The sequence below is a fragment of the Prionailurus viverrinus genome, chromosome F1, assembly GCF_022837055.1.
Source record: "Prionailurus viverrinus isolate Anna chromosome F1, UM_Priviv_1.0, whole genome shotgun sequence".
Taxonomy (NCBI): Eukaryota; Metazoa; Chordata; class Mammalia; order Carnivora; family Felidae; genus Prionailurus; species Prionailurus viverrinus.
Window position 1 is genome coordinate 62,181,325 of NC_062577.1, and position 23,795 is coordinate 62,205,119.

The following is a 23,795-nucleotide window of genomic DNA, read 5'->3' on the forward strand; positions in this document are numbered from 1 at the left end:
CGGGACCGGAAGTTCGTGCCCGCGGAGCTTCCGGGAGCCGCGGCGGAGCGGCGCTGACGTGGAGGGAGGCGAAGGGCAGCAGGGAGTGGCGGGGCTCGGGTCGGCACCTCGGAGCCGCAGGTCTCAAGGATGCTGACCAAATTCGAGACCAAGAGCGCGCGGGTCAAAGGTAAATGGAGAAGACGAGGGGGAGCTCGAGGACCGGGTGTCGGGGGCGGTGCTGTCTCGGGGGGTGACCGAGGCCGAGTCGGGCCCACCGTACGGGCCGGAGGGAGGGCGGCCTGGCGGCGGTTCTGCAGCCCTCTCTTCTCTGGAATGCCCTCTGGAATGCATTCTCTGGAATGCCCGTTCCCTTGCTTCCCTCCCGTCTTCTGCGGGGGCCGGTGCTCCCGACTTTGATTCTTTGGGTCCCTGTCGGCCTTTTGAGGACGGTGTTGTAGGGAGTGGACCTGGGGATCGAGTCTCGACCTGTGCCATTCGCATCCACGTCTAACGTTTTCGGAAATGAGCACTGGCTGCCTCTCTTAGGGAGGCTTTGGCGGCACCGTATCGACATCCAGCGCCTCCATTGGGCGTTGTTTCCTACCTGGAGGCAGGACTTTGAGACCTGTAACCCCAGTAAAGTCTGAGCCTGATAAGGTTGTCCGATAAAATACAGGACGCCAAGTCACATTTGGATTTCAGAGAACGAAATAATTTCCAGTGTCGTTCGCTGTTGATCTGAAGTTCAAATTTTAACGGGGTATCTTCATTCTTACTTCCTAAGTGGGGCAACTCCAAAGCATGACTATCAGTGGATGGGGGTGGAGGGCGAAAGACTGAAACAGCCGTAGTAGTCTTTTGGAGTGTTAGAATGGGAAAGGCAGAGAAGTAAGGTCTCTTGAGATTTCATATGTGTATAAATGTACATGTATGTGTATGCATACGTACCTATATATGTATATGATTTGAATATTTAGTAAGAAGAGCAGAGCAAGTTGGCTTGGGAACTTGGTGTTTGGAATCACCTGGCCTTACTTTGGAATCCTGAAACATTTCCCCAACGAGCTGTGTGATCTTGGGCAACTTATTAAGGTTTCTTAATACGGTTCCTCATCCGTACAATGTGAATAATTAACATTCACCTACAGAGAGAGTTAGAGTGAGATAGCATATGACTACATTTATTACAGTGCCTGCTGTATACTCCATAGCTCAAAAACTGGAGGCCATTGTTATGTAAGAATAGATTCTGAGCAGTTTCTTTTTTTTTTTTTAATTTTTTTAATGTTTATTTTTGAGAGAGAGAGAGAGCGCGCACACATGCAAGCGGGGGAGGGACAGAGAGAAAGGGAGACAGAGAATCTCAAGCAGGCTCTGCGCTGCCAGCTCAAAGCCCGACACAGGGCTGGAACCCATGAACGGTGAGATCATGATCTGAGCCGCTGATGGACGCTCAACCAACTGAGCCACCCAGGTGCACCCCCCCCCTTTTTTTTTTGAGATAGAGAGCAAATGAGCACGTGCACAGCTGGGGGAGGGGCAGAGAGAGAGGGAGAGAGAGAGAATCCCCAGCAGGCTGTTAGTGTGGAGCCTGATGCAGGGCTTGATCCCATGAGCTGTGAGATCGTGACCTGAGCTGAAGCCGAGAGTCAGAAGCTTAACCACCTAAGCCACCCAGGTGCCCTGATTCTGAGCAGTTTCTAAGTCTCGTGGGAGTCTTGATAGTGAAGCATGCCAGCAAGAATTTATGGATGGCTGAAGTGGTCTTCCTAATCCTTGAATTTTCTCTTCTGCTCTTGATTTCTCAATGGGCAATAGAAAAGTGAGGAAAAAAGAGGTCAGAATATTTGAGAGTTAATATCTCTTTTTTAAAAAATTTTTTTTTCAATGTTTATTTATTTTTGGGACAGAGAGAGACAGAGCATGAACGGGGGAGGGGCAGAGAGAGAGAGGGAGACACAGAATCAGAAACAGGCTCCAGGCTCTGAGCCATCAGCCCAGAGCCTGACGCCGGGCTCGAACTCACGGACTGTGAGATCGTGACCTGGTTGAAGTCGGACGCTTAACCGACTGCGCCACCCAGGCGCCCCAAGAGAGTTAATATCTCTTAATGAGTATTACTGTACGTCACGGAAAAAAATGAACAACGTAATAGGAAAAAACAATTCAGAAGAAAAAACGTGAGTGTTCGGTAAAAAAATGGAAATATTCTCCACTAACAGTGAAAGAAATGTTAAAAAAAAAAGGTAAATAACCTTTTGAATTTGGATTAGTAAAACAAACAAAACGACAAATAACCAATAACAGCCAATGTGTGCAAAATTGTTACCTTCAGAAATCCGAGGAGACTGTATATTGATGGTCTTTTCGAAATAAGGTGGTATCTATAAAAATGTTAAATGCGCATACCTATTTCTGGCAATCCTACTTCCAGGTCTTTAGCCTTAAGCAGTAATAATGCAAATAAGCTAGATTACGCATAGAATTATTTTCTTTAGGGCCTATTTTCTAGTAGGTGAAAGTTAGGGGGAAAAACTTAAATGCTCATCACTAGAATAATTTTTAAATGTGGTACATCTGTGTTTTGCTGTTGTTAAAAAGAATGAGGTTAGGTTTGTGTGTATTTAATAAGATCCACGATGCATAGCTAAGTGAGAAGTTTGCATAACATATTTCCATTTTGATAAAATGATGCCGTCTGCGTTAGAAGTCTGAAAGGATGCACTCCAAACTGTTAGCGGTTGTTACTTCTGTGGACCTCCATTTCCAGTCTGTTACTCCAAGGAGTAACAGACAGATTTACTTTCTCACCTTAAAACAGCTGCACAACAGAGCAAAATGTGTGAATCAAAAGTTTTCAGACACTGGATAACAGGCAGTGCAGGAGAGTGATTCTTGAGAGAAGGGAAATAAACCAGGTGAGTCCTGTGAGTGTTTTTTAGCTTACTACCTGGAGAGTTTCCAGGCTGCAGGATAGGGAAGGGGGAAGAGCCCTGTGGTCTCACTGTGGAAACATAGTTTAGAGTTCAGGGCAGCCAAAACTGCTAGAATTTGCTGGACAGAACGCCAGAGAGGGAGCTGCCCAGAACACTGGAGTTCTGCAGGGGATCCTGTCAAGCCTTTGTCTGATTTCTAATCTGCATATGCATGTGTGGAAATGACCCCAAGCCTGGGATAGAACCCCTGGAGAGGGGGAGGCAGAATAATCCCTGGAGCTCACTTAGATCTGGGAATAGTTTTGTGTTCCTATCGGCTGGAATGGAAAGGCCTCCTGATACTGCAGGGCATCATCTAGAGACCTCAGGTGGTATCGCCTTCATAGGGGTGCCAAATTAGATCTAGACTAAAGGCTGTTGTCGACCCATACTAGCAAAACTAAAAGCGAACTTTAAAACAGGCATCCTAAAACAAAGCCCAACAATATTTAAAGGAATATAACAAAATCTAGCCCCTAATAGCATACAATTCGTAACATCTGGCATTCGACGAAGGAGCGTCTGCACCTAGGATTAACCTAGGTGTTCGTTTTTCTTACCTGAATCGACAGGGGGTGGCATTGTGGGGCATACTTAGCTAATTGGATCATTCCTTGTTTTTTTCTTTTCTTCCCCTCTAGGGCTCAGTTTTCACCCCAAAAGACCTTGGATCCTGACCAGTTTACACAATGGGGTCATCCAGTTATGGGACTATCGGATGTGTACCCTTATTGACAAGTTTGATGAACATGATGGTGAGATGACACTTTCTAGGAGGGAATTAAAGAGATCTAAGTATTTATTGTCTTCTGGAGTAGTGTAAACTTTCTTTAGGATTAAAGAATACGGAAGGGGCAGAACCAAAAATTCCTGAATAAGGATCACTTTAGAGATGAGCAAATACAGCTCTCTAACATGCGTCGCCTGCTTCCTTCGCCAGGTCCAGTACGAGGCATCGACTTCCATAAGCAGCAGCCGCTGTTTGTCTCTGGAGGAGACGACTATAAGATTAAGGTACAGAGGGTCTGTCATGACTGGGAGTAAAGGACAGGCTGTCAGGTGTGGCACTTGTAGAAGGGACTAAAAACAGGACCTCTCATTCATACAGAGCTCAGGCTTTTGATGTTACCAGGAAACGTTTATTGAATACTTACTGTGTACGAGACACTTTTATTGGGGGGGAATTAAAAAAACAAGAAACGACCTCTGTTCTCAAGGAGCTTTTATTCTAACGGAGGAGATACGTGTATACTCGAAATAATGGCACATGCAGTTCGGTGAGTGAGACGATAGGGAGAGAACCGAAGTGAAATAGAGGACAGTCCAGGTGCAGAGACAAAAAGGCATGACACAGGTGGATACGTTTGAGAAGCTGTAGTTAGTTGTGTATGAATAAGCTCTGGAGAGAAGGTGAGAGAAGGGCCCGAAGATGAGAGGGGCCAGATCATGCAGTACCTGTTTGCAGTGCTCAGAAGTTTGGGTGTCATCACACAGATAGGAAGGAGCCATTTAAGGGGTTAAAATAGAGGAGTGACATCGGATCCACATTTCTTTTTTTTTTTTTTTTTAAACTTTACGTGAGCAGTAGTCTAGAGAAAGGACTGGATGAAGCGGGCAAGCCCGGAGGCAGAAGTGCCGGTCAGGAGACTGTCGAGTAAGCTCAAGCGGCAGGTGAGCAGAGCCTGGCCTCGGACGGTACACGCAGATGGAGACAAAGAGGTGGATGTGAGAGCTTAGGGAAGGGAGTCTGTGAGTCTGCCGGAGGGGCGGTTAGGGGAGACTAACGAGATGACTGTATCTATCTCCGGCCTCTAGCTCGGGTCACTGGGTGTGCGGGGTGCCATCCACTAGGAAAGGGAAAACAGGAGGCGGTGCGGTTCCCTGGAGTGCTGGGGGAGGGCGGTGTCTTAGTGTGTCGAGGCTGCGGTGACAAAACGCCACAGCCTGGGCGGCTTATTAACAACAGAAACTCTCAGTTTCAGAGGCTGGAAGTCCAGGATTAGGGTGACAGCCCAGTCGGCTTCTGGTGAGGACCTCCTAGGTTGCAGACAGCTGACCTCTCTCTGTGTCTTCGTGTGGTGGAAGGAGACGGGGATCTCTGTGGAGTCTCTTACGAGGACATTACCGTTTGGGAGGCCTCCACCCTTGTGACCTCAGCGCCCCTCAGAGGCCCCGCCTCCTAATGCCTTTGCCTTGGGCGTTAGGATTTCAGTGTATGAATTTGGGGGAGGACGCAAACATCCAGTCCATAGCAGAGGGCTAACGAACACCGTCTTGACACTGATGAGTTTGAAGCACCTCAGGGATGGTCTGTGGAGATGTGTCTGCACCGGAGACATATTTGGGAATTGTCATCACGAAGAAGGGAGCCAAAACAGCAGTAGAGGGTGTCACCCCGGGATTATGTGGAACGAGAAGACAGGGTGTCATTTATGATAGAGGAAGTAGAGTTCATATAGGGAAGAATGATTTTAGAGGTTGGAGATGAACCAGAGGGAAGATGCAGAAGCCTGTTGGATGCCCAGGAAGGAGGGAATTTTGGGTAGGAGGAGAAAGTGGTCAGAATGAGGTAAGGACCGAGTAACCTTTGGATTGCTTCATTAGGAAGACATTAGTGATCCTAGCGCCTTAATATGAAGGAAGGAAACAGAATAGACGCAATTCTTTGAAGAAGCTTGACTGATAAAGACAAAACTGGAGTGAGAGGCTTTGAACCTTTAAAAAAAATAATCAAAGTTTTTCTCTTTACTTCCACCTGTTGTTTTCATTAAGCATGTACATCCAGTCAAACCAGGAACTGAATAAAGTCTTTTTCGGAGGCTAGCTTAAGATTATACAGCAGAACTTAGGCATGACAAGTGATGACTGCCTGCAGAGAAAAGAGGCACTGTTTTTTTTTTAGGTTTTTAGCACTGCATCCTGAGGGCAGCCAGTGGAAGCTCAAACCACCTGATAGACCTCAGAAGCTTCTAGGAATATCACTTCATTGTAATAATTGTAGTAAAGTATTTGCCGTTTCTCCTGATGGCCACTGACGCTCAAGAACGGTTAACTCAGGTGTTTGTAATTTGCTTAAGAAAGGGAAGACTGAGTGACATGTAAGGTAAAAGATTTTTTTCCCCAAATCATTCACATGTTTTAGAAAAGGATTATTTTCCATGTATATGAAATGTCCGGATAGGCAAATCAGTAGAGACAGAAAGTAGATTAGTGGCTGTCTGAGGTTGGAGGGGTTGGAAGCGAGTGGGGAGCGAGAGCTATGGGTATAGTGTTTGGGGGTGGGGGTGAGGGAACGCTCTAAAACTGGTGGTGGTGATGGTCGCACAGCTCCGAACGTACTAGAAACTGTTGAATTCTGTACTTTTAGTGGCTAAGTTACGTGGGCTTTGAATTATATTTCAATAAAGCTATTAAAATGAGGGCATTGGTTAGCTGGTGGGTGTGCAGTGTTCTCACAGGAAGCCGTAAGTGGCCAGCTTCTCAAAACCCTACAGGTCTTTATGGATTCACAGTTTTGGAGTTCGGTAGCAGTCTGTGAAGGAGTCAGGACAGTGCAAAGTTGGAAGTGTGGAAGTTGATGTTTTTATTTTTTTAAAAAGCTTTATCTATTTTGAAAGAGAGAGTGCCTGAGTGTGCCAGTGGAGGGGCAGAGAGGGAGAGACAGAGAATCCCAAGCAGGCTCCGCGCTGTCCGTGGAGAACCCAAGGTGGGGCTCAAATTCATGAAACCACGAGATCGTGACCTGAGCCTAGATCAAGAGTCGGTCGCTTAACTGACTGAGTCACCCAGGTACCCCTGTAAGTGTGGGAGTTTGTTTTATTAATTAATTAATTAATTAATTTTAGTAAGATTTTGAAAAATGTTTATTTTTAGGGAGAGAGAGAGCGCATATGCGCGTGCATGCAAGTGTGGGAGGTGGAGAGAGAGAGGGAGACAGGATCTGAAGGGGGCTCTGCTGATGGCAGATAGCCCGATGTGGGGCTTGAATTTATGAACCGTGAGATCATGACCTGAGCTGAAGTTGGATGCCCAATTGACTGAGCCACCCAGGCGCCCCTGGAAGTGTGGAAGTTTAATATAAACACTGAACTCTGTAAAAGGTGGAAAAGTTACTTACCAAATGGCATTTATGGTATGATCTAATTTTTATGTGACGCTCAAACTGCACTGTGTATGTGTATTTTGTTTATAGATAATTCATTGGAAAAGCATTCCAATACTTTCACCTTTGGTGGTGTTTACCTTTTCTCACTTCTGCACATACCTGTTGAGCACCTGCTAGTGTTAACCTCTGTGTTAGGTGCTAGGGGGTTAGTGCTGAGCATGATGGACAAGGACCCCACCTTTAGGGAGCTTGCATTCATGTTTGGACAATCATATTTTCAGGTTATCCGAATTTGTTTCAGGAAATGGTATTACCTTTTGTAACTTACAAAAGAAAATTTAAAAAACTTTTAATAAAGAATAGTAACTAGGTGGCTTGGGGATAGATTACAAAAAAAATATTAGGTGTTAAAAATGTTTTTTTTTTTTTTTAAAGGCAACTCACCTCTTATTTTTGAACTTTTTGGAAGGTTTTCTGGATGGGAGTCTATGCTCACATTTCTGTCTTTCTCAGTTATGTTCCTTGATGCCTGGTACTTTGGTGGTTGGCTCAACTTTGTATCTGAATATCGTGTTTTTCTGCTTAGTTCACCCTAACTGAGTAAGGTCGTATTTTCCATAGTGATGAGTTAAAGTCTGTGTGATAGACAAGTACAGACCGTGAAGGTATGTGTATCATTTGCCAGTAAGGTAGCAGTGTAGGAGGAGGTGACGCTGTGTGTTACATTAATGTTTCCTTTAGGGTCATCGTATCTGTCCTGCTTTTTTAATCCTCAGCTAAGATAGTGGGTAACACACTAGGGGGTCAGTATTCAAACTAAGAACACACTTATGCAGTAGAAAGAAGAGTGTCAAGTCAAGCCCTGGACAAACATCTCATCTTGTTTTAAGTAGAGTTGGTTTCTCCCCAGAGAAAGGAAAAACCCTTCCATAATTTCCCCTAGCCTTGCCTTTTCCCGTCGCCATGTGTTTTCATCTTTGATTTTTTTTCCTCCAACCTTAAGCAAGTCTTAAATGAGACTTCCTATCAAGGTTCCTACCTATATAGAAATGCAAAAATATAAGGCAAACTTACTTGTTGAGAAACCTGAGTCCCTTAGATGGATTTCTCTTTGCAGGTGTGGAATTACAAGCTTCGGCGCTGTCTCTTCACGTTGCTTGGGCATTTAGACTACATCCGCACCACGTTTTTTCATCACGTAAGTGGCCATAGGAGCTCTAGTTGTAGAGCATTCTTCAGTTGCCCTGTGGGGATCTTTACTTGCTTCTCAGGAACCCATGACAGAAGAATTAATGGAGTTTTTGGAGTGACTCTTCTAGAAACTATGTGGCATTGACCTTTCTGCTTTGTTTCTGTCTTCAAAAGGAAGCACTCAGGGTTATATTGAATTTAATTTAATTGGGTTCAGTGGGCTCTATAAGGAAGTCATTGATTCTCTGTAGGGAAAAGTAGAAACTGGATTTTAGGTTTACTGAGCTCTAGTGAATAAAAGTTTGCAGACTGATCCCATGTGAGGTGTTATTAAGTAGGTGTGTCTGGAGGGAGGTCAAGGTTAGATGCCCTTTGGATGAGCTAACAAATGTTTTGAAGCATTAACAATTAGGTGCTTCTATCTTAGGATTTTAGGGTACAGTAGAGGCTTTTCCTTTACCCAGGCTTTATACCTTCTTTTTTTTTTTTTAATTTTTTTTTTAACGTTTATTTTTGAGAGAGGGAGAGACAGAGCTTGAGTGGGGGAAGAGGCAGAGAGAGAGAGGGAGAATCTGAAACAGGCTCCAGACTCAGAGCTATCAGCAGCACGGAGCCCGACGCAGGGCTCAAACTCATGAACCGTGAGATCATGACCTGAGCCGAAGTTGGACACTTAACCAACTGAGTCACCCAGGCACCCCCATACTTTTCTTTGATCTATCAGGTATCCTAGAAGACAGATACCGAGTTACATATAGATTAGAGACTCCCAGCCTCTTAATCCAGTCCCAACCTGGCTGGATCTTTCTATAATCTTATGCTATTAGATTTAATTTGTACCATTTCTTTTTTTTTTTTAAATTTTTTTTTTTTCAACGTTTATTTATTTTTGGGACAGAGAGAGACAGAGCATGAACGGGGGAGGGGCAGAGAGAGAGGGAGACACAGAATCGGAAACAGGCTCCAGCCTCTGAGCCATCAGCCCAGAGCCTGACGCGGGGCTCGAACTCACGGACCGTGAGATCGCGACCTGGCTGAAGTCAGACGCTTAACCGACTGCGCCACCCAGGCGCCCCTAATTTGTACCATTTCTTGACTCTGGTAAACTGAGTCTCTTGAATTAAGTTAGAAAGAATATAATGAAATAAATGAGAATTTCCTGGCTAAGTATACTTTATTTCTTTTTATAAAATTCGAAAAGTAAGTTTTAGGGTAGAATAATAAAAATTAGAACTAAAACATTTGAGAATGATTAACCAAAGAGGTAAAAGACCTGTCCTCTAAAAACTGTAAAACACTGATGAAAGAAACTGAAGAAGACACAAAGAAATGGAAAGAAATTCCATGCTCATGGATTGGAAGAACAAATATTGTTAACAGGTCCATACTGCCCAAAGCAGTCTACGGATTGAATGCAATGCCTATCAAAATACCACCAGCGTTTTTCACAGAACTAGAACAGACAATCCTAAAATTTGTCCGGAACCACAAAAGACCCGAATGGCCAAAGCAATCTTGAAAAAGAAAAGCAAAACTGGAGTTATCACAATTTCAGACGTCAGGCTCTATTACAAAGCTGTAGTAATTAAAACATCACGGTACTGGCATAAAAACAGACACAGAGATCAATGGAGGAGAGAGCCCAGGAATAAACCCACAATTAAATGGTCAGTTAATCTTTGACAAAGGAGGAGTGAATATACAGCGGGAAAAAGGCAGTCTCCTCAACAGATGGTGTTGGGAAAATTGTACAGCAACATGCAGAAGAATGAAACTGGACCACTTTCTTTCACCATACACCAAAATAAATTCAAAATGGATGAGAGACCTAAACGTGAGACCTGAAACCATAAAGATCCTTGAAGACGGTACAGGCAATTTCTTTGGCATTGGCCGTGGCAACGTTTTTCAAGGTGTGTCTCCTGCGGTGAGGGAAGTAAAAGCAAAGGTAAGCTGTTGGGACTACATCAAGATAAAAAGCTTCTGTACAGCGAAGGAAATAATCAACAAAATGAAAAGGCAACCTATGGCATGGGAGATTGCAAATGACATCTGACAAAAGAGTTAGTGTCCCAGATACAAAGAGCTTATAAAACTCAACACCAGAAAAGCCAAGTAATCCAATTAAAAAATGGGCAGAAGACATGAACAGTCATTTCTTCAAAGAAGACATCCAGATGGCCAACAGATGCCTGAAAAGATGCTCAACATCACTCATCATCAGGAAAATGCACATCAAAACTGCAGTGAGGTATCACCTTATACCTGTCAGAATGGCTAAAATCAACAAAAGAAACAAGTGTTGGCGAGGATGTGGAGAAAAGAGAACCCTTGTACACTGTTGGTGGGAGTGAATACTGGTGCAGCCACTGTGGAAAACCATGTGGAGGTTCCTCAAAAAGTTAAAAATAGGGGCGCCTGGGTGGCGCAGTCGGTTAAGCGTCCGACTTCAGCCAGGTCACGATCTCGCGGTTTGTGAGTTCGAGCCCCGTGTCAGGCTCTGGGCTGATGGCTCGGAGCCTGGAGCCTGTTTCCGATTCTGTGTCTCCCTCTCTCTCTGCCCCTCCCCCGTTCGTGCTCTGTCTCTCTCTGTCCCAAAAATAAAAATTAAAAAAAAAAAAAAGTTAAAAAAAAAAAGAAAAAAAAAAGTTAAAAATAGAACTACCCTAGGATCCAGTAATCACACTAGTGGATATTCACCCCCAAAATACAAAAGCTAATTCAAGGGAATACATGCACTCCTGTGTTTGTTGCAACAGTATTTACAGTAGCCAAATTATGGAAGTAACCTAGGTGTCCATTGATAGATGAATGGATAAAGAAGTTATGGTGTGTGTGTGTGCGCGTGCGTGCGCGCACACGGCAATGTTATTTAGCCATAAAAAGAATGAAATTTTACCATTTGCAATGACCTGGATGGAGCTAGACAATATAATACTAAGCAGTATAAGTCTGAGAAAGACAAATACTGTATGATCTTACTCATGTGGAATTTAAGAGACAAAACAAATGAGCAAAGGAAAAAAAAGAGACTAAGAAACAGACTCTTAACTATAGAGAACAAAGTGATGGTTACCAGAGGGGAGCTGAGTGGGGGGAATGTGTGATATAGGGGATAGGAATTAAAGAGTACGCTTAAGATGATGGGAAAAAAAGATTCTCAGCAACAGTGCACACCTTGCTGTGAGCTTGTGGCCGGGTGTTGTCGATGAGGCCATCCTGCTGGCACTTAATCCTGGGGGACATACTTCACTTTAGAGAAATGAAGCCAAGTGCGCTCTCGGTTTGATGCATGACTCTTAATGCACAAAACAAAATAGAGGAAATACATTTTATTAAGGTCGTTCTCCAGATTCTTTCATCCTAAATTTCCCTCCGGCACTGCTGGGACTTTGAAGAAATCATGTGCAGTGTAAGACCCTGTGGGGTCATGCTTTTAAGTTTAGAATGGTTGGAGGAGGTGGCCAACGTGAATTGAATGCTTGCTGAGCTGCCAGAATGGTCTTCTGTTACCTTTTCCATGGTTCTCAACCACAGGAGATTTTGTCCCCCAGAGGATGTGGCAGAGTCTGGATGTGGCAGTGTCCAGACGCATTTTTGTTGTTAGGGCTTGGCAAGGAAGGCTGCTGGCATCTAGTGCATAGAACCCAGCTGTGCTGCTAAACATCCTTCCATGTGCAGGACGGCAGCCTTCAGAGAATCATTCCACTCAAAAATGTCAATAATAACCCGTTTTATGAATGGAAGAAACTAGGGTTCAGTGATGTTAAGTAATTAATAAAGATATATGTGATTCATTAAAAAAAAAAAAAAAAAGAAACTGCTTGAGAATGATAACCGCTCAATAGGATGATCTGTGAACTAGGGACTGTCATCAGTGCAAGGGACCTGCTGAAGACTTGCCTGGGACAAGTTGCCATCTAGCTGGAAAGTTAGGGAAACTTTATTTTCTTGGCCCAGTAAGTATATGTGTGCTTTGTACTTGCTAGGTTCTGTGCTAAGCGCTGAAGATACAACTGTGAATAAGAAATGCTTCCTTTTCTTTCTTTTTTTTTTTTTTAATTATTTTTTTTTCAACGTTTATTTATTTTTGGGACAGAGAGAGACAGAGCATGAACGGGGGAGGGGCAGAGAGAGAGGGAGACACAGAATCGGAAACAGGCTCCAGGCTCTGAGCCATCAGCCCAGAGCCTGACGCGGGGTTTCGAACTCACGGACTGCGAGATCGTGACCTGGCTGAAGTCGGACGCTTAACCGACTGCGCCACCCAGGCGCCCCATCCTTTTCTCAATTACAGATTCTAAATAAGCTGCATTGTTTTTAGATGTTATTTTCTGATTTGGTTCCTAAGATGGGAATTTTTTGAGACTGGATGGTCTGATAAGGAGAAGTCAGACCATAAATCAGTGGTTTAATCCCGGGGTTAAAGGGAGAAGATCATTTCATAGGATCTTAAATTAGGACTAGCCATGTATAAGTAGAAATGCACATATACACACACATACACATAAAAGTGAGTACAGTATATGTTATTTGCTTCTCAGGATCCTTTATGCCTTTGTCTGGCTTCCATTCTGAAATCTCCCAAGTGCAGGCGCCAACGTGGGAAAAGCTGATAGAATGGTGGGGAGGAGACAGCGAGACGGACAAATCCGAGGCTGTGGTCCCTTTGCTGGTACAGCTGAGACGCCAGGCCACGGAATGTTTCCTCCAAAGAGAGAAGTGATCACAGAACCTGAAAGAACATGTTTGTTTAATGTTGAAACCCTTTGTCTTGGATTATCTTTCAGGAATATCCTTGGATTCTGAGTGCCTCAGATGATCAGACCATCCGAGTGTGGAACTGGCAGTCTAGAACCTGTGTCTGGTAAAGCAGGAGATGGGGCTCAGAAACAGGCTTTGTTCTGCCTGTGTTTACATCATGAACTTCTCTTTAGAACCATCGTCTCCCTTCCCTAGTGGGCTCTTCCTGCTGATTAATTACTGACTGGATTTGTAAGATGCTTTTACATACAAAATGAGGCAATCTTGTTAGTAATATATGACTCTGGGTCTTCCGGTCATTTCTTCCAGGGAAGGGAGGTCATATCATTAGGCTTTTAGAACAAATCTTTTAGCTGGTTTTCAGTTCTGTTCCCTTGAAACGTGAGTCAAGGTCTAGACCTCCATCCTGCTTTGTGTTTGGGTTGTGGGCTTTCCACAAAGATGGAAGGACCATGTAAAAGGATGCCCTTTAAGAGGGTTATGCCCCCCCCCCCCCCCCCCGCAAATCTAACTGATAGTTTCTAGTATGAATTACTAAGACTCCGCTTACTTTGACATATGAATGTTTTCAATATGCGAGGGGGCTGTGCTATCTCACTTCTCCAGAAATTAGTAACGTTTGAATACTGAAGCATTGGAGGAAAGAAGGGGCGGTTGTTCAAACAGCTGACCTTGCTTGTTGCTACTAGTTCACAGTCGTTAGGATAGCTTGCCGTTGCCTCCAAAGAGAGTACTTGGGTCTGTGAAGTATAGAGAGTGGTATTTAACGTGTAGGAATCTGTTGAGTCCTGCCTCTAATTTGGTATGGTCTTTCTTTTTTTTCTTCTTGCAGTGTGTTAACAGGGCACAACCATTATGTAATGTGTGCTCAGTTTCACCCCTCAGAAGACCTGGTTGTGTCGGCCAGCCTGGACCAGACTGTGCGTGTTTGGGATATTTCCGGTGAGCTGCCCAAGTTCAGGGGACAGCCTAACCATATCTGCCGCAAAACTGCAATTGCTTGAAATAATGAGGGTGGTTGGCTCACAACAGGAAAATGTAGAATATTCTTTCTCGTGTAATGTCTTTGCAGTATCATGTAGTGTCTTTGCTTCTGAGGGTTTAAATCTGCTTTTGATGGTTCTTTGTGTTAGAGGTATTCCTTAAGAAAAGTGGCTGCTCCAGGAAACGTATTGAACTCGAAGAAAATTTTACTTTTTGATTAGAACTGTTTTTAGTTAAAATCTATGTACAGTTGGGAGTATTTGATTAAGAATCATGCTTTCCAGTAAAACAAAACAAGAAATAAATATGTGTTTGACAAAGACGAATTTGGGGAATAGATTAGTGCAGGGACACAGGACTCTTGGATCCTATGGCCTTGTTTAGAAATAGGACATTCCCTCTATTATATTTCTTCTAGTGTAAGGAGCACGGGGGAGGGTGGGATTTCTTATGTCTAGAACACCTTTTAATGGGCAGACTTCTAGAAATTAAAATAATCAGAAATTAAAACAGATGTGTACATGTTGGCTGATGGGGATAGTTCCTCCTTTCACACTTTATGTGTCTTGATTTGGGGGTTCGGATTCAAATGTTCAGTGCTGTGTGGGGGAAAGCTGAGAAGTTGCTAAGCAGGGAGTTGAAATGCTGGGGAAGGACTGTAACCTGTGAGGCAGGCATGCGGATGGACGGAAGTGCTTTGTGGACGGATGGAACATGGGAACGGAGCTCTAGATGCAGGGGTCCTCTGCCCAGTAAAATTTACTTACCACTTGCTGAATTGTCTCTTTTTATTCGTTTGTTGCCTTAGGAATTCTTAGAGATCGGGTTCTGTGAAAGGTCAGTGGGGAGATTGCAAGACACCTGTTTCATTCTATAAAGGGAAGGCCCCTCAGAGGTCCTTGCCTGGTTCTTTGTGGTGGTAAAGGAGCCACCCTTCTGAATTGTATGGCTGGGGTGGTAACTGTTCTCGGCCCCCTTGTGACAGGGTGGGCCGGGGCAGGAAGCCACTTGCTTTTACAAGCCACCAACGAGTAGCAAGTCAGAGGTTTGGATTTGCGGGAGCAGCATTTGGAACGTTGTAAGAGCAGTTGGTTAAGATTCACGCAGCAAGGGAAGCAGCCGGGGGAGAGGGGGGTCAGTTGCGGAGCAGAGTCTTGGGGTTTTTGGTTTTTGTTTTTGTTTTTGTTTTACTTTCTAGTATGTTTGGCAGAGATCTGAAGAGCTAGAAACTTAATTTTGGTGCCATAAATGCTCCCTGTCTCCACCACCCCTTCCCTTCCCTTCCCAACCATGGGAAGAGCTTTTGACAGAAACTCCGCGTATGTTACATATTGGCTTTGACTCGGAGATGATAGTCTGAGTCCTGTGTTGTGGTGAACTGTCGTGGTGACTCTCCTGTTAGAATTTCTAGAATTACTGCCATTTCCAGAGGGTCAGAATTAGAAGGGAATGGGCTCAGCCAGACTGTGTTGGAGATGGGGCGGTTGTGGCCTGTTCCACGAGGGCTTTTGCCATTGCAGTTTTTCGTCAGACTGACGAGGCTTTTTGAAGTACACCCGGATGTGACCAGCCTTGCCGACAGGAGTTGTAGCACAGGCGCTGTGAGCCCGTGCCCTCTCCTGACCGCTGGCACCAGGGACCTCGCTTACTCAGTAACCCGGCTGTGGCTTTTCGTGGTTTTTCACTGTGCGCACATTCCAGTCACCCTCTCTGTCTCGGGATATGGGTGCCTGATGGGGTTGGATCCAGCTCACGCTCTTCCAGCTGCTCAGCTGCGATTCTTAGAATAGCCTTTCCCAGCCAGAGTTCTGTGACAGAATTAAGTGCTACTCAATGCTTGGAGGGACTGTTTTCTCAGTTCTTATGAGATGGTACGTAGCTAATGCCCCGGCAGGTCATAAAGAAGTTAATTTGTCATCTGCATAAACTGCTGCTTTGGCCAGTAGGGCTTAATTCTGTCCGTAGAGCACCGGGCTGAGCAGGGCCTCCTACTGCCGCGCTCTGGGAGCGGTGTCTACGCCGCCCGATGCTGGCGCGGCAGGTGCCTGTGGCGTGGCTGAAGCGATTGGGACAGTTAGGTGGATGGACTCTCGCTGGTAACCTGAAGTGCCCAAGGCAAGAAATCCTTTTCTTGACTTTTGTAGGCTGGAGAACATTTTCACATCAGAATTCAGGGCCTGAAATCAGAGAAGAGAGGGGGAGAGTGTGGACCCCAGCTGGGGCTTATACTGGCTCGTGAATGTGTGCAGTGCGTGGATGCACTATAATAATTTTGCAATGCTGTACTTATTTAGCGTAAGCGATACCGGGAGTTTTGTGCTAACTGGCTGCACTAACGCTGTTGCTCTCTCTGCCATTTCTGAGTGTTTTTCTCTCCTCACAGCTCTCTCGACTTCTAGTAATCCCTTAACCAGAGTGAAAGGAAATGCTTTGGTCTCTAACCAAGTGGAGCTCTGAGCTAGACTTTTACATTTATTCTCTCCTCTTCTGCAAACCAGCATACTCTTTTTTTTTTTTTTTTTTTTTAATTTTTTTTTTTTCAACGTTTATTTATTTTTGGGACAGAGAGAGACAGAGCATGAACGGGGGAGGGGCAGAGAGAGAGGGAGACACAGAATCGGAAGCAGGCTCCAGGCTCTGAGCCATCAGCCCAGAGCCTGATGCGGGGCTCAAACTCACGGACCGCAAGATCGTGACCTGGCTAAAGTCGGACGCTTAACCTACTGCGCCACCCAGGCGCCCCAAACCAGCATACTCTTTTTAGCAGAGTTATTTTCGCCTGAGTTCAGATGAGTCTGAATACAGGAAGAGGGATTACCTTTCAGATCTGTTAGGGACCAGAGGTGGTAATTCTGAGAGAGGAAAAGTTCGTTCTGAGTCAGAGAATGAACACCCTCACAGTTAAAGGACTGCTCAAAATTCTAATTTTTCGGCATGTCTAGCTCTCTGAGTTAGATGAGCAATAAGGAAACAAATTTTAAAGGAGAACCTGTGTCCTTGTTATCTGTCCCATGAGAATCGAGCCCCATGGGGCTTACTTAACCTGAATCTTTTCTGTTAGCCTGGCAAAAATATGTGTTAAAAACAGAGTATATTTATAATCTACGTGTAGGAGGCAGGTTACTTTTCCGGCCTGATCTTCCAAGTAAACTGCCAGTTAAATTATCTCAATGTGCTTCCACCTTTGCATGTCAAGCCCATGTAATTCAGGCTTAATCTTTGCGATGACGACTAAAAAAAGTATTAATTTGCTGCCAATTCCTGTCCTCATCCCTCTCTTTTTACTACTTCCCCTGGTCCCCATTGGGAAGCATGCGTCAAACTGGTCCAGTCTGAGAGTGGACTCCCTTCCCTGTGGATTTGAGTAGCTGCTGTAGAAATTTTCCATCTGTCGTTCAGTCGTAGTGAGTGGCTTGTCGAAGGCTCAACTGTTTCTTCTCTAAGTATCTCTTCACTGCCTGTCACTGTTCATCTGTCTGTTTTTATTGCTCTTCCCCTTTCCTGGATCATGACAGCAAGTGCAGCAAAGCCTTGCATTCTGTCATACGCTTTCCTTTTAATGTGTTTGTTGACGCTTATTGGAGGTGAAGTCTCTCACCGCTGTCTTTGTGTCTTCCTTTGAATCTGTTTCGTATACCAGACTCATTAGAAGAAGTGGGCAGATCCCATTAAAGAGACCAGCGAAGTAAACGGGAAGAGGCGTCCCTTTGACAACGTATTTATGAAGCCGTGGAGAGTGCATTTTTGTGACAGCATCGGCTTTATTTCTCCCACCTGTTGATGCTTATCTTGGACGGGACGAGATCATTAACACTGTCGGGTCCTTTTAAGCGCCTGCCTCTCCAGTGCTGACGTTTACGTGCTGCTGGAGTAGAAGAGACATACTGTAATTTTAAAACAACAAACAGAACCATAATCATTAAACTTAAATGTTTATATTTTCCCGCAGATGCCACAATTTAGGCTTAAAATGACGTAGGTTTTATTTTCAATGATAGCTTTTGTTTTCCCCCAAATTATGGATACTTGTTTTTAATTTTACAAGTGCCAGTAGTTCCAAATTCCTCTTTCCTCCACAGATGCTTTAAAAGATAAAATTTTAGTCCCTATTCTATTTTGTTTATAAACTGGTATAATTATATCTGCTTGCCTGTTTCAAAAGGCCGTTATCGGGATCAAATTACATAACATGGTAGAGAGTGCTCTGAAAATCACAAAGTGCTTTCAAATGTAAGGTAGTCGTATTGTTAGCATAATTTTGGTTGTGACTGTACCGCAGATAGCTTTTAAAGATAGGGGTAGTTGAGCCAGAAATTTGGGTCCTACACAAATAAGACTCTTCTTACTCTGGGGGTTTTCTTCTGTTGTTTTCAAATTATGGGTAGTTCCTCCCTGTGAAACTAGCCTCCCAAAGTTTTCATGGCAAAATACACGTATTCAGATCTGTAACCAGCTTTCTTATGTAAGAGCTTAAAGGGACATGACAGTTACGCTCTAGGTAGAGTTTAAATAAAAATCTGAAACGAAAAAGACATGACAGTTCTGATCATTTTGCTCTCAGCCCAGGAGTCCCATAGGAGAACGAGGACACTTCTTGCATGGTTTGTAGTTTTACACTCTTCATCCACCAAAGAGCCATTTAGTATTTAGTAGGTCTCGTTTCCATATCGGCTTTGGAACCTCCCCATGAGGTGCCTAACAGCTGCCAGTTTGAGAAGCACTCAAACGTTTTTGAGATGATGGAAGAAAAGTTGCTATAGTCGTCACAAAGTTGAAAGTGAAAATGGAACGGTCATCATCTGAGGCCACATTTCAAGAACAGAAAAGACTAGAAATTCCAATAGACTGCTCTTGAGGTGAGGCTTGTTGAGGAAGTTCACTGTGTCCGAGGTTTGGGTTGTCGTCCTCTGGGAAGACAGCCCAGTAGTGGGTCTGTGAAAAGAATGGTTAGTGAACGTACTTTAACGTTTTGAACGTCTTTAGAAAGAAACACATAGGAGCTCTTGAGTCTCCTCTGTTTTCGATCTCTCTAGATTGCTTTTCCCTTCCTTTTCCTTAACACTAGTCGTATCACTGTCGCTTCCTGTGCCTCTGTGACCGTGCTCTCTTTGGTAACCCTGTTCTGTGTCTTTCATCCCACTCCTTGTCCCTTCAAAGGTCTGAGGAAGAAGAACTTGTCCCCTGGCGCAGTGGAGTCCGACGTGAGAGGAATCACCGGGGTTGATCTGTTTGGAACTACGGATGCGGTGGTGAAGCACGTGCTGGAGGTACTTACCTTCACAGCCCGAGGCTGCTCTGGGCTCCTCTCTGGGAAACAGGAAGTGGCCGCTTACTTGTTCGTTCCTTCAACAGAGATCTGTGCGGTGCCTGTTAAGTACCGGGCATGGTTTTGAGGCACTGGAAATAGAATAGTCCGTGAGCCGGGAGACGTGAAGCTTCTGTGCCACCTAAGGGAGGGTCACGTCACCTGCTAAACCCGGTGGGGAGAGAGGGAGAAGGCCGGCGTAGATGCTGTCACCATCCCGCAGCAGAGCCCATTCTCAGGCCTCTGGTGAAAGTGGGGCTGGTGGGAGGGGAGATGTACTCGTTGAGGACCAGCCAGATGTAAGTCACTTGTGTGCATGGTGGGAAAATAGAAGAGCATTAGAGAAGGAAACTAGATTTTTAAAAATACTCAATTTAATCCTGTCAGCTGTCCAGTGAAATAGATATTATCAACCTCATTTTACAGATGAAAAAAAATGGAGATTTAGAGAAATTGAGCAGTTTACCAAAATCCAAACGTATCTAGTAAATGGAAGAACTAGGATTTGAACTTGGGTCGGACTCCAAAACCCAGGGGATTTTAACCACAGCATGAAGTCTCTCAAAAACACTGCCAATTTGAAACTGCCTTTTCTATGATCTTGCCACGGTACAGAATATAACTATATAAATAAAGTGCAAGATACCTTAAAAGCAGCAATCCTTAAATTTTGTGGTCTGAGAACCTCTTTATACTCTTAAAACTTACTGAGGACCCCAAAGAGTTGTTCATGGGGTTTATTATATCTTTGAGTTTTTACCATATTTGAAATTAAAACCAACAACTTTTTATCTTTGGGGGGTGCATGGGAGACCCAGTTGTTTGAGTCCAACTCTTGACTTCGGCTCAGGTCATGATCCTAGGGTCGTGGGATCAAGCCCTGTGTCAGGCTCTGCACTGAGTGTGGAGCCTGCTTAAGATTCTCTCTCTCTCTCTCTCTCTCTCTCTCTCTCTCTCTCTCAAATTAAAAAAAACAAAACCTTTTTTAAAAATTTGTTTTTATTTTTTTAAAACACGAAATATAAAAGCACACATTCCATTAGCTGTGAAAACAGTGATGTCACCACATCAACGTAGCCCTCTGGAAGACTCTACTCTCATGAGAGAGTAAGAGTGAAAAAGGCAAATCATGTCTTAACATCATTATGAAAATAGTTTTGACCTTGCACGTTTCCTAACAGGATATTGGGACTCAGCTGAGAGTTTCCCAGCCACATTTCCTCAGTAAGTTATAAAATTGGTCTTTGTTCTTGAGATGTTAATAATGAGTTGGGGAAATACTATGTAAGTAGATAAAACAAGGCAGTATATCCCAAATGCAAATGAAGCTGAACTTGGGAGTAGAAAGATCTGGGAGTTGCCATGAGAACTTGGATGTAATATTGGATGGGTTGACATGGTGGCTCTTGTGTTCATACCTTAGAATAGCATCACCCTTCGCGTCTTTTCACAGGAAGAGTAGAAGTCAGAGACATCTTTTATAACCACCAGCGTGGCCCTTCAGTTTGCTTTGAGTAATAGTTATAAAGGCATTTTAGAAGAACCGCTTCTTGTTTTCCGCAGGGTCATGATCGCGGAGTAAACTGGGCTGCCTTCCACCCCACTATGCCCCTTATTGTATCTGGGGCAGATGACCGCCAAGTGAAAATCTGGCGCATGAACGGTGAGTAAACCAGTGACAGTATCACTGTGTCCAAAAAATGGACTGCTGGCCAGCAAGGTGACATAGCCAGGTCGTCCGGACTTCACGACCCGTTTTCCTACCTTAGATGGTTGTGCTAATCCTAGGAGCACAAAAATTGCCCCATCCTCTGTTTTCCTGTTTTTGAGGCATCCTGCTTTGGGGGAGTCAGAACACAGTTAAGTGGAAGAATTTATTCTTTCAAAAAATATTTATTGGTTGAGTACCTGCTTTGTTCTAGTCACTGTTCAAGGCTCTGAAGATACAAAGGTGACTGAAGCATATGGAACTTGTATAGTTATTCAATCGTGACAGCTAGTGACAAGTAAGACGGTAAGAGGATAAAGAATGATGGAGAAGAGGTGCTGTTATTGATAGGAGGGTCAGAATGGAAGAACAAACGCGTAGAGATTCAGAGGCTTAAATGGAGAAAATTGCCATTTTAGAAAGAAGTTGCTGATTTAACATTTTGAAGTATACCTAGCATTTGGTTAGAGATGCCATAATTTTATTTTATTAATTTTTAAATTTTTTATCTTAGGATGTGCAAGTGGGGGAGGGGGCAGAGAGAGGGAGAGAGAGCATCTTAAGCAGGTTCCATGCTCAGCGACAAGCCTGATACTCCATCTCATGACCCTGGGATCATGACCTGACCCAAAATCAAGAGTCAGACCCTCAACCAACTGAGATGCCATCATTTTAAATCCTAAACCAGCAGTAGTAGGGAGTTGTGAGAGATCATCTAATTCTTTTTGGTCCTTTAGAGTCAAAGGCGTGGGAGGTTGACACCTGTCGCGGTCATTACAACAACGTGTCTTGTGCCGTCTTCCACCCTCGCCAAGAGCTGATCCTCAGCAACTCTGAGGACAAGAGCATCCGCGTCTGGGATATGTCCAAGAGGTAAGAGGGTTACGATGGTGTTGACCACAGCTGGGGGGAAGGCCCTCCTCGGTCTCGTTCTGTCTCCTGCCAGTTAGATTAGACTGCTTCTGTGTGCCTCTTAACCATCTTCAGCATATGGAGAGGTCAGATCCGGTGTTAGGAAAGCTCGAGGGGGCCTGGAGATCAGCCAGCATTTACAGGTTGCCCATCAAATACAATCTCCACACGCATTCTTTTCTCCTCCAAATTTAAGCATGTTCTTCTGTAGCTAGAGACATAAGAAATACGCAATGAAGGTAGCGTAACGGGAAATCGTGATGAATAAGAGGAAATTGAAATTCAGAATAATAGGACCAGTGAGGTTTTGCTGACTCCCACTCAGTGCTCTTGTATGTGATAGGCTGAAGATGTCTCAGAAATTAGTATTTTTTTTTTTTTGCTTACCTGTTGCTTTCCTAGGACTGGGGTTCAGACCTTCCGCAGGGACCACGATCGTTTCTGGGTCCTGGCCGCCCACCCCAACCTGAACCTCTTTGCGGCAGGTAAGGGTCATTTCTTCTCTTTTTTCCTCGTTGAAGTTCAGAGTTTGTAAGCCTTGAGCATGATGCTCTGTTAGCTCTGACTCCGCTGGACACAGAGTAGGATGAGAAGGGGATATGGGATTCTCAGAGCCACACGGCCGAAGCCCTTGTCCGTCTGTCCCCCTTACCGTCCTGGAGGACCCTTCGTGTAGTGTTCTGTCTCCACCCGGGTCCGCTGGGCAATAAAGCCCATCCTCTTTGACAAGTCAGGAGGCTCATGGTGGACGCTCAGCGTTCTCCGGCTGCAGCGCTGGCGGGTGAGCGGCAGTCACGCAGGTGGCAGATGCGCCCTGAGTGCCAGGCCCCGGTCTGGGTGCTGCTGGTAGAGCGGTGCCCGAGGCCGCGTCCCTGACTCTATGGAATGTTCTTTGTGGTGAGGGGAGAGGGACCGTAAGGCAATGAACACGCAGAGGAGGCTTTGAAGAAATGTTCAGCCAAAGGCGCGCAGAGGGGGACGGCTGCGGGGACCGGCCGTTCAGGAAAGTGAGGAGGTGGCAGGCCCCGGGCGGGCGGGGCCGCGCGAGACTCCGAGTGTGTGTGAGGCGGGCGAGGGGCTGCGGGGCCGGGGGTCTGAGGGGGGCGGTGAGCGCGCGTGAGACGGCGGAGAGGCCAGTGGGAGCGGAGAGGCCAGTGGGAGCGCGGTGAGTAGGGGCCCAGTAGTCCGGGAGGAAGAGCAGGCCCAGCTGTGCTCCGCCTTGCAGGCAAGGCCGGGGTTAGACTGAGGATTTTCTTCTGAACGGGCGGGCGGAAGGTCATCGGAAGCGGCTGGGGAGGGAAGCGAATGATCTGATTTACGCGTGGAGAGCCGACAGAGGTGGACGGTCTCTCTGAGAGACGGATGATGCTAGTAGGGAAAAGGAGAACATTAAAAAAAAAAAAAAGAAAGGCTTTTTAAACTAGTATCCCCGTTCAGCAGAAACCTTTATGTCCTTGCTGTTTGCTAGGGACTGGGGATGCTTGGAAGTGACCATAATTCCCGTCTTCCAGAGCTCGTGGGACAGTGGAGCTGGTGGACTTCATTACAGTGCAGGATGCTAAGTGCGATGCTAGAGGCTTTTTGTTTTTTGAATCGAAGCATAATCGACATAGATAGCCTGTTAGTTCCAGGTTTACATGGTAGTGATTCGATATTTTTATATATTACCAGGTAATCCCCATGATTAAGTCTAGTTACCATCTCTCACCATGTGAAGTTATTACAGTATCATGGACTATATTCCTTAAGCTGTGCATCACGTCCTTAGGGACTTACTTATTTTATACCTGGATGTTTACACCTCTCAATCCCCTTTACCTATTTTGGTCACTCTCTACCACCTCCAGCCTCTGGTAACTACCAGTTTGT

At 45.0% G+C, this 23,795-nt stretch overlaps 1 protein-coding gene across 1 annotated transcript in view; it reads left to right on the forward strand.

The window, feature by feature from the left end:
• The first annotated feature begins 24 nt into the window (after positions 1-24).
• The window catches only part of COPA (COPI coat complex subunit alpha), a 46,209-nt gene continuing 22,438 nt past the window's right edge, over positions 25-23,795 (forward strand). The window contains exons 1-10 of the mRNA XM_047839734.1: positions 25-169; positions 3,599-3,712; positions 3,898-3,971; positions 8,180-8,260; positions 13,044-13,120; positions 13,850-13,959; positions 19,159-19,268; positions 20,870-20,969; positions 21,752-21,887; positions 22,329-22,411. Of these exons, the coding sequence (XP_047695690.1) occupies positions 130-169; positions 3,599-3,712; positions 3,898-3,971; positions 8,180-8,260; positions 13,044-13,120; positions 13,850-13,959; positions 19,159-19,268; positions 20,870-20,969; positions 21,752-21,887; positions 22,329-22,411 (925 nt within the window). The 5' untranslated portion in view covers positions 25-129. The remainder of the gene's footprint in view (positions 170-3,598; positions 3,713-3,897; positions 3,972-8,179; positions 8,261-13,043; positions 13,121-13,849; positions 13,960-19,158; positions 19,269-20,869; positions 20,970-21,751; positions 21,888-22,328; positions 22,412-23,795) is intronic.